At 34.9% G+C, this 11,396-nt stretch overlaps 1 protein-coding gene across 5 annotated transcripts; it reads left to right on the top strand.

Moving 5' to 3' along the window:
* Positions 1-3,859: 3,859 nt before the first annotated feature.
* Positions 3,860-9,958, top strand: LOC133705557 (protein indeterminate-domain 5, chloroplastic-like). 5 transcript variants are annotated; one of them, XM_062130828.1, is made up of 5 exons: positions 3,860-4,107; positions 4,221-4,511; positions 4,786-5,185; positions 6,956-8,267; positions 9,684-9,958. In XM_062130828.1, exons 2-4 carry the CDS (start codon positions 4,364-4,366, stop codon positions 8,235-8,237), a joined length of 1,830 nt encoding a protein of 609 aa, XP_061986812.1. In that variant the 5' UTR covers positions 3,860-4,107; positions 4,221-4,363; the 3' UTR covers positions 8,238-8,267; positions 9,684-9,958. The 5 variants fall into 5 exon arrangements, with proteins under 5 accessions (XP_061986812.1, XP_061986814.1, XP_061986816.1 ...); XM_062130830.1 differs by having other exon boundaries at positions 4,204-4,511; XM_062130832.1 differs by having other exon boundaries at positions 3,860-4,511; positions 4,789-5,185.
* Positions 9,959-11,396: the final 1,438 nt, after the last annotated feature.

The following is an 11,396-nucleotide window of genomic DNA, read 5'->3' as shown; positions in this document are numbered from 1 at the left end:
ATATTTTGAAAAACAACCACTATCATTATCTCAAACACTAATTTCATGTCCTGTGTTTTATTATTAATTACTAAATTATTTTTAGTTTGTGAAAAATAACAGGTTATATTTGGTCCAATAATCATAAAAACACAAAAACATGGGGAATTCAAATATTAATCAATTTAAAATTTAAATTATAAACTTATTTATAAACCTATTTATTATTAAATTTGTTAAGTTTAAAAATATATTGATATAAGAGATTAAGTTGTTGGATGAAAATCTTAATTTTATATCACCTACTTAATAAAAATATAACTTTCCAAATCGATCGGCTATTTGTAAGACTATTACTCGACTAAGTTGGGTTTTCTTCCACCCCAATCAAACCAGTAAAAGTATAATTGAACTGATATGGATGCTGTAGCACTTCTGGTTCCCTTGGGTGGATTTGTCATTTCAAATTCGCCGTCCGACAGTATAAAAAGAAAAAAAATTAAAAGGGTTGGTGAGAGGACTACATAAAGAAATAAAATAAAAACGGATGAGATAGAGCTATGCCGCCGTTATTGAAAATGAAAAACACAGTGTGTCCAGTTCTAACAGAACTATCATCCTCGTGATGCCAACACGCTGTTGTGTTGTCACTTGATGGTCTTATTGTCTGGACAAATCCTCGTCTCCATTGACAATCTATATTTATCTCCATCGTCAAAGTGACCAAGAATTCTCCTTTTTTTTTTTTTTTCTCCTTGATATAATTGTTACGTTTTGCATTTCCTAGTGTATTAAATCTTAACCAGTAGACTGCATGCTAGAGTGAATGATAGACTAGCCTATGACTAGGGTTAATTATTTTTCTTTGTTTACGGATAACTGTTCTTTATCTAATTAATTAATTAAGAGGAAGCGGGTTTTATGTGAGGTCTTTGACCGCCGTAACTATAGTACTCCACTTCCACTAATATTAATTTCAAGTTAGCCATTGCCTAATCACGCAACTCAATTCGTCTCAATTGGCCATATTGTTGCCTGTGTTTATGCATCGATGGGTTCTTCCGCCATGGATATCATGCATTATCACCAGGTTAAGGTTATGAATTGGCATCTAAGTTCCCTGCGTTATTATTAAACTCGATTAACGGAGGTCAAGCGCTGGACCAGTTAACATAAATTTTCAATTATTTTTAATTATCAATAAATTTTTTACCATACTTCGACATTAATATATATATAAACTTGAATTTTTACCCGAGTCATGTTTATTTCACCAAGCCTCCCTCCTAGACAAGACTTAAATCGGTACACCTCTTGTGCGGGCCAGAACTTACACGACAAGAAATTTTGCTATCTTCGAACCGTTATAGTTACGCCGCCGTTCACCGAGACTTCGGCCCCCCTGTCGTTAGGTCACCATCATCCTTCACCTTCCGGCACGGGGCAGCCCCCGTATCTGAATACCCCTAGAAATAACCGAAGTCAACATCAACAGCAGCCCAGTAGCACTGTTTCTATGAAAACTAGTTTCCACCCGTCTAATTTATAGGTGTCAGCTAATTAACGGCTCCTGCTAGTTCAAATTAACGCATCATCCTCACAGATTACTGCAATATGACATTGTCAGCATGATATAAACATGAAAATGAAATGCATGGTTATAGTTAAGCTGTCACTGTTACAAAGAATGACAACTGTAATCCTAATCGCTACACGTTTTTGTTTGAGAAAAAAATAATAGGATAGAGTTGTCGCAGTCCAGGCTTCAAAACTCCATAATAACCAGATAAATTCTCTTTACTACACCATCATCTCCTTGACTACGCGAATTCTGTGTCTATCTCTTTTAAATCCCCATGGCCAAAATCCAGTGGTAAACTAAATTACTAGGAATTATGGGGATGAGAGAGAAGCTAGCAAAGAATATTGGGATTTGATAAAAGTATAGTCTGTGATTGTCTATTACGGTGGTCCGATTCTATTTCTTTTCTTTACCTCTTTTGAAACTACTTAAATACCCTCACAAACCTTGATGTGATAGCCATCTCCGTTGCATGTAACTGTACTCAACTGGATAAACTCCCGCGCGTGTACCTTAGAAAGAAAGGCCAGGCTGCTGACCCTTTTCTGCCCTTCGCACGCCAGTCAACTGGAAGTCCCCAAACAGTTCCTGAGCTGATTCACTGCCGGCTAACAGCTTAACGAAGGCTGCAGAGTTCCCCAGCCAAATCTTCAGGTGGGCTACCCTGGTTTTTCAGATACAAATGTTTCACTTTTTTTTTTTTTAATAGTAATCGAGAATATCATAGATAAGATATTTTCATTAAAAAACCAGATTTGTAAAAAAAAATTACATGGAAAATTAAAAAACATAAAGAGAACGAGGAATCTATAGCCCCGACTAGTTAATTCAATTCATGATACATTCAGGATTTATATAAAAATCAAAACATGTATAGCTGAAATTTTTAACAGAGAACTTCAACCAAAAAACCAATAGATGGAAAGTGAGGCCAACACATATTTCACTTATGTTACAAATATCTGGTTGAAACTAACTGATTGTTACTGAATTATTAAGGATGTGGTCGAAGTGAACACAAAATTAATTAATCAACAGTTTTATATATGTTTTAACAAAAAGCATCACCTAATTCGCCCTTGGTTTAATTTGGTCTAGTGTTGTATTAGCTTTATTACTCGTGATACTCTATGGATAGAATTCAAAGTTCATTAATTTCTTTCGTAGTAAAAAAATGTGTTAATATTTTGATCTATGCTTTGCTGCATATCAGATAGAATACTGTTTAAACGTGAAAAAATATGTAAGTGTTAATGTATTTTTATTTGCAAGTGAGATTTTGACGTCACTATAAACTGAAAATTTAATGTACATGAAGTAATTTTTTTAAATTATGGAGAAAATGAATATGAGCTTGTAAGCCTAAGCTTGTGCCTAATTGTTTTTCTTTGGAGCAAAATACACGTTATCTTCTCTTTTTTTTTCCTTTTAAACTCGGCTACAGATTGCCTGCTAGGTTGCTGACCAAAATTTGGCCATTATGAAAAATTAAAGGGCATTTATATATTTTCATTTTAAAATATCTTAAAATATAATAAAAACTTATATAAACAGTATAATAACCTCAAAATATTGTAAAAATACTAAAAAAATAATCAAATTCAAAAATTCAAAACCGATTCTAATCTACTTTTTTCCGTCATGTTTAGAGAAAAAAAAACCTCCATTAAACTCTTCTTATGAAAAAGGAACCTTTTGGCACAATTTTTTTTTGTGGTAGTTGGATTATGGCCAAACAATAACTAGTTTTTGTTCCGCGGGTATTTTTTTTCTTTTAATTCAAGAACTGAAAATAAATAAAATAAACTTTTAAGATTAACTATGTATTTTTTATGTATTTTATATTGTGGTATTCTCATTTTAAATTTTTACTGTAATTAATTTAAAATTTTATCATAAAATGATCAGATTGAAAAGAAAAGAAAAATCTTCAGTGATAAAATTAAAAAAATTAAAAAAATAAATATATTTCACTGTTTATATAAAAGATTAAAACAAAAACCTCTAATTTTTTGTTTATGCGGTAATGGGATTCCGTTGGGAGAATTAGTTAAGTAAAATACCAAATAGTTGACTGTGAGGTCCACTGTGCGAGAGAGAGAGAGAGTGAGTGATGAGGGACGCTTTGTCTGGAAGTGAATAACAAGATACGAAATACAAAGAGAGAGAAGGTGTAGCTGTTCATGCTACCTTCACGCACCATCCTATGTCGTTACGTGTGATGGATTGGGTCCACCGACCTGGAAGCCTTACTCCCCACTCTCTCAATTAATCTTACAACATCATTTTGAGGTATGAAATTATTGAGCAAAATCAAGAAAGGAAACAACTGTGAAACAAATTAGGAAGACCAAAAAAAGCAAAAAAGAAAAGGAAATTAATTATGGCATGTATATGTGTTAGTATATCTACATGACACCGAATCAAAGAAGAACCAGAGTACCCTCACTCCTTCAAAATCTGGCATTTAAAACAAAGGGAACAGAAGAAAATGCCATGGGTTGCTATAACTTTTTTCTTTCTCTTCATCTTTTGCTTGATTTCAGGTTCTCTCCCAGATATTATTTTCCATTTTAGGGTTCTCAATATACAATCAATAATACCCAAGAACCTGAATTTGCTATTCTTTTTGCGTTTTTGAGTTGAGAATATTTAACAGGTACTTAAATTGCATGTGGGGCTGTATTGGGTTTCAAGACTATTATTTTCCTCGTGAGGAGAAAAGGATTGGAAAGACTAACAGCAGAAGAAGCAAAGCGAAGTTCAAGTAGAAGAAGAAAAAGGTAGAAGAATTCTTTGGAGATGGCTGCTTCTTCATCCGTGCCTTTCTTTGGAATTAGGGAAGAGGATCAAAACCAGATGAAACAACAGCATTCCTCAACCCCAACTTCATCTTCAGCCCAGGCTCCGCCGCCACCAAAGAAAAAGAGAAACCAACCTGGAACACCAAGCAAGTACCATCAATTTTATCTAAAGATCGATCTAACTATTACAAGTGACAGAATGATTTTATCTTCAACTTAATCTCTTACAATTTCTTCCCCTTTTCCGGTTTTGCTTCTTTCATAAAAATCCAATTGAAAGAAATCTAAATTTTATAGTGGAATTGACATGTTTGTATATAGACAGATACTATGTCTTAAACGTCTTCCCCCAAGTTTCCTTTTCCTTTGTAATTACAATTTTGAATTTTCTTATAATTTGTTGTTTGTCATTTTTCATAGCAGATCCAGACGCAGAGGTGATAGCACTATCTCCCAAGACCCTAATGGCAACAAACAGGTTCATATGTGAGGTATGCAACAAAGGGTTCCAAAGGGAGCAAAACCTACAGCTCCACAGAAGAGGACACAACCTACCTTGGAAGCTAAAGCAGAAGACTACAAAAGAAGTGAGGAGGAAGGTTTATCTGTGTCCCGAGCCCACATGCGTCCACCATGACCCTTCTAGAGCTCTTGGTGACCTTACTGGAATAAAAAAACACTACTCCAGGAAACACGGTGAGAAGAAATGGAAGTGTGAGAAGTGCTCAAAAAGATACGCTGTTCAATCTGATTGGAAAGCCCATTCTAAGACTTGTGGCACTAGAGAATACAGATGTGACTGTGGGACTCTCTTCTCAAGGTAACTGCTAATTAATTATATAACCCAATCTTCTCGTTAATTCTGTACGTATATCTTCTTCCTTGTAGACGAGGATGACTGTCCTCCTTCAATTCATTTACGACAACAAACAAAAAGGTTGAAAGAGAAGAAACGGAAGAAGCGTTATGAGTTTAGTACGACTACTTGGCTTGTCTGTTTTAGGGCTAAGATTCTTCGATCACGCGACAAGAGATGAGAAAAGTTTTGAGACTTTTTCCCCATTTCTTTTACTCTTCCTTCTCTTCAGTTTTTCTTTTGCTGAAGTCTTTTCATCTGGTTACTGTAGTGTAGATGGTGAGAGAGCTGAAAACATGCTTGCACGTGAACAATCAATCTATTGAAACTGCCGTCCATGGTCAAGGTCATATAGGTTTCAGTGAGAAGCAGATTAACAAAGAGAAAAGAAAAAGAAAAGAAAAGAAGAGAGAGAGAGAGTGCTTTTTTTTTTCCTCTCCTCGAAACCACCGCCCCTTTGGCTGTTTATCCCTTTTTCCAATTCACGTGTTGCTATGCCATGTAGAGCTTGCTTGTGTGTTTTACCATGTTTGTTCTCTTATGGGTTGGCTAGATGTGATCAGGTCTGTGCTCTTGCAGATACTCCTTTTCATGATAACGTTCTAGGCCATAACCAACCTTCTCCTCTCTCTCTCCCTCTCCCCCTCCCTCCATTGCTGTAGTTCTGCTAGAGCTACGTGGTATAACAACATGGAGAGAGAATTGCAATGACATATATGGGGGTGTTTAGAGTTGATTGACCAAGGAAAGGCTTTCAACAGATGTGATGATTTTAGACCAGTTTCTCGTTTTAGAACAGTTAATTCCCAGTAGGAAATCAGCACGCATCATGAGGCTCGCATTAACAATAAGTGCTGAAGTGGAATTCCTTTGATTGATGGCTTTTCATGATGTTAAACACATCCTCTTGTTGCATTTATTGAAGAGCCAGTTCTTGAAATGGTATTACATGGTTGATTGGTTAATAATACTCGGTTTCTGCCCAAACCTCTTTCACCCACCCCTCCATAATTACTACCCTATGTTCCAGTCTTCTATGGAAATTACAGTTGAACTTTCTTTCACTTTCTTCTCTACACTCTTCCTTTTTTACTCACTTAAGTCATCCATTATTGATGATTCGTCCATCCTAAATCTCTCTCTTTATCTCCTCTGGCATAATTCATCTTTTTGCCAAAAAAACACAAAAGATTATGTACCGATTTTTCCACCTATCTTTTTTTTTAACAGGGAAAGTGGAACCCTAATTATTATTTTGAGGTGACAATTATTGTAAGTACAGGAGCTACGCAGCCATTACCATTGTATTGTTGGAAAAAAAAACATTTCGGGCTCCTTTTACTGAAGATGGGACGCATCAAGAAAGGGGGAAGCCAAGAAAAATGGCAGGAACTCGTGAAATCTTCATACGCCATCAGTCAAGGAGATGGGCATCATTTTCTTTAGCGCCTGTATAATCTGGATTAACTATATAAACGTTTTAGAATCGTATATGTTATCATAGTTTCTATAACAGTAGAGGACATGCACATGTTCCTTGACGTAGCTGGCATCATATTTCACAATCATTCATATCTAAAACTATATATTTTTCAAGATTGTATAATTTGATGTCGTAGAGCTAGCAGACATAAATTCCTGTTATATTTGTTTTCAACTTTCCTTTCGTCAATGTGTACTTTTACCGTCTCTTTGAGGTGATCTAATGGCTTCTATACCTAATAATTGTTGCAGACGTGACAGCTTTATCACTCACAGGGCATTCTGTGACGCATTGGCTCAAGAAAGTGCAAGAAACCCTCCTCCCAACTTGAACACAATTGGGAGTCATTTGTATGGAAGTAGCAACATGACCTTAGGCTTATCTCAAGTAGGTACTCAAATTTCTTCATTACAAGACCACAGTAACCAGTCTACTGACGTCTTACGATTTGGTGGTGGTGTCCGGACTGGACAATTTGATCATCTTCTCTCTCCATCAATTGGATCATCTTCATTTCGACAGCAAATGCCTTCATCTGCCTTCTTCATGCAAGAAACAAGCCAGAATATTTATCATGATGAAAACCAATCTCAGCAAGAGTTGTTGCAGAATAAGCCATTTCATTATGGACTGATGCAATTTGCTGATATTCACAACACCACAAGCAACCCTCCCTCTGCTGGCAATCTATTCAACCTTAGCTTTCTTTCCAATAGTAGCACCACAGACAGTAACAACGCAAACAATTCCAACAGCAACTTACCAACTTCAGGATTGCTAATATCCGATCATTTCAATAACCAAAATGGTGTTGGTGGTGGGAGTGAAGGGACTAATAACTTCTTAAACAATGTAAGGGGTAATCAAATGACCTCTGGTGTTCCTTCTCTCTTTAGCTCTGCGGTTCAGAATGATAACATGGTCTCTCACATGTCTGCTACTGCGCTGCTTCAAAAGGCTGCTCAAATGGGTACCACTTCAAGCAACAATAGTGCCTCATTGCTAAGAAGTTTTGGTAGCTCTTCTTCAAGTGGAACCAAATCAGATAGAGCGCTAGTTGGTGGGAACTTTGGTGGCATGCTCAGCGACAACGAGAATAATCTTCATGAACTAATGAACTCATTTGCTCCTGGGAATCCCTCCATTTTTGGTTCTGGACATGCACAAGAAAACCCCTACGGTGGATATACTGCAAATAGGACTAGTCTGGAGCAAGAAAAGCAACACCATGGCCCAAATTTTGGCAATATTAATATGGATGAAGCAAAGTTGCACCAAGGTCTCAATGCAAGCAATATCGGTGGATCTGATAGACTGACAAGAGACTTTCTTGGTGTTGGTCCTCAAATAGTGAGAAGCATGAGTGGATCATCAGGGTTTTCACAAAGAGAAAAACAGCAGCAGCAGCAGCTACAACATCAGCATCATGGCATGGATATGGGTGACTCCTCCTTGGATTTAGAGAGGCACAATACTAATATTTCTGCGGCGCCGACAAGCCAATCTTTCGGAGGAAATGGGAGTTTTCAGTGAAGAAAAAAAATGCTAGATGACAAAGTATCGGTACATGAACTTAAACCCTCTTCTACAGTCCAGTGACATTTTTAATGATTAGAACCCTTATGATTAAAAAGTAAAATTTCCTGATTCCATCGGTAAATGTGTCCTTGATGTTTTTACCTTCCTTTTGGGTTTTGGAAAAAAGAATTTCTTCTCTCTATTATATTTATATATATTGGGCGTCTGTCTGGCCAGCTAATTTCTTTGCATGAGGGGAGCAGTCATGAGATGGGAGTCCATATACACGGGGTTTTGTTTCTTTTCTTGTCCTTTTGTTTTTATTTCCTTTTACCTGTTTTTATTTCCTCTTTATTTTTTTCCCGACACATATACCTGCCAGAGTCACGGGAGCTGCTTGTCTTAGGATGCTCTAACGAAATGTCTTTTCTGTTTGGCCATGCATCCACAAAATAATTCTGGGTTATGAATATCAAGAGATTATGCAGTGCTCTCTCATTTTTCTTTTTCTTTTTTCTTTTTTTTTAATATAAAAATAGGACTCATGGACAAGCATCATGGTAGGAGCTAGCAATGCATTGACAATACCTCTCCTAGTTCTTTGTGGTTCTAGCTAGGCGCAACATTACAAATCGAAATTGTCACCTTTGGGGTAAACGTGTTAAGCCAAGCATCGTAACCCCTACTTTTCTATTTTCTTCTCTCCTAAATTCACTACAAAATCTATTATTCTCGCAACTTTTTTTAAAAAATTATTACTGTAACCTCTTCATGCCAACATTAATTAAAAGAGTAAATTAATCATTTTACTAAAATCAAAATTCGGGGGAATAATGAGATTGTTAGTGAATTTAGCATCACTCCTTCTTCTTTTTATACTTGAAAATCATACATATCTTCTACTATATCTACGATACTTTTCCCCTCCTAGATGAATAATTTAAGTAAAATATCAAATATACTCAAGAACTAATTTGAACAGCACCAACAATTATATAATTTACATAATATATCAAATATACTTAATTAAAAACTAATTTGAACAGTACGAACAATTATTCTTATATAATTGCTACTATAATAAGGCATCCTGTTTTCAAATATTGAGACAATTATTGTAATAGAAATCTCCAAACAAACAAAAGTAGAGGGACACTGTACATATTCGAAGTCTCACCACTTTTTTAATTATTTTTTGGCAAGAAGCCCCACCACAAGAGACACCCTCCATCGCTGTATGGTAAACTCATTCTTCATATACAATCATTAAAAGCTTCAACCCCAATCCAGAATGGATTTTTTTTTTCTTTTTTAAAGAACTGCTCCGGTTGATGACCAAATTGAAAGGTTAATTCTGATTGCAATTTTTTTAATTAGGAAAAAAAAATAAAAGAAAGAAAGAAAACATATATATGATATTGATAATGGAGATTAACAAAGTTTGGATTGGTTTTTCTGCAGGGCAGGAGGGAATGTAATTTGTTTCATGGAAGAAAGGCCTTTCGGAAACATGCGTGGTGCAGTAGTTACTTTGGATTTCTAATAGTTAGCAGTAATGTTATTGTAGAACAGTTCACGAACTTTCATTTATAAATGTGTGCTTCGTAGATTACAGTGGGTCATGTTATATACATGCCATACATATGCTTGGAAGTTGTAGCTTAATTTTTTCAGGGAAGGTTTAAATTTAAGATGTAATTTATATTATATTTTAATATAGTTGTGATTTAAATTTATGACTATTTAATTAATAAAATTTTAATATCATATCAAATAATTATCTTAATATAATAATTTAAATTATTAAATAAAATTTTAAAATATAATTTATAGTATTTTTTAAAAAGAAATTTATTTTAGAGAATGATTCCACTAGACATGCAACTTAGAGTTTTTTTTTTTTTTTTTTTTGGGTAAATAGCAATTACAATGAGTGCTTTTTTTCTGGACCGAAATGTCACCATTTTTATACCCTTTCTAGATTTGCGGTGTCGATTTCGAATATCTCTTCAGAAAGCAAAACACCGTTTTATTGGATTTCTTTGGATCCATTGTCAAAACACATAGGCCCTAAGAGAGCACTTTTTTGTTGACAGAACTCAGAGGCATCAATAATAATTTGTTCGTACATCTTTTGAGTCATCAGTCCTAAAGCAAGTCTAGATTTCATCAGAAGATGCCAGAAAGAACAGTACAACGGATAAAGTGAAGCTCCACAATAAAATTGAAAAATTATGCCTAGTAGTCATTGAGTTGACCGATCTGTATGTGTGTAGACTAGAGGTCTGAGATATATGCCCCTAACAGAACGGCCGAGTGGTTAATAATTTGACGTTTTTATTTTGATTTATCAGATTCAAATTTTGACAAACACAGGTGAGGAAATTCTATCTCTGATGTAGAGCTCAAATTGGATTGGATCTTGAGTTTGAAAAAAAAAAAAAAGGAAAAGGAAACGCTGAAATATAATTCGAAGAGCAATAGCAATGACCTTAGCATGGTATCGCCTACTTTCCAATTAGATTGGGTAGCCGATGCAAAGAAAAATTCCTTACTACGTATAACCTTGCTTTTATCACCCATGACTACAAGAGAGAGTTAAACCTGCACTACTGAACATAGATAGAACGAGACACCAATTCTTCTTGGTGTGTGGCATCAAATTTATATCTTTTAGTTGTTATTTTGTTATTTTAGCATTATATTTACTTTTTTTAACTGTTATTTATTTTTTTAATTTCTTGGATTGTTCATCATTTTATTTTATAGATCTGCTAAACTTGCTGTAAGCAGATTTTTTATATTTTATATGTCTTCTCCACCAGATCTTGACGTATTCTAATGAAATATTATATTTCTCAAACAAAAAAAAAAAAAAGGGGCACAATTTCGTTCTGTGTTCCACACTTCTTTTAGTGTATCGCATGGAACAAGCAAATATAAGATGCCGATGTTAAGTTGGTTGTTGACATCTTGTTGAAACATTCTCTTAATCCTTTCTTTAGTCATCTTCATTACTACATGGGAAAGTACAACATATGTTTTTTATTTATTTATTTATTATAGTAATCGAGGGAGAATATTATATATTAAGATTTTGCCAATATCATTAAAAATAATAATAAATAACTACAAAAACTTACAGTATAAAGAAGAAAAAGAAACTAATTTTAA

Source organism: Populus nigra, chromosome 10 (assembly GCF_951802175.1).
Source record: "Populus nigra chromosome 10, ddPopNigr1.1, whole genome shotgun sequence".
In the NCBI taxonomy this organism is placed as follows: domain Eukaryota; kingdom Viridiplantae; phylum Streptophyta; class Magnoliopsida; order Malpighiales; family Salicaceae; genus Populus; species Populus nigra.
Note: the sequence above shows the minus strand (reverse complement) of the source record. Positions and strands in the feature narration are given on the sequence as shown.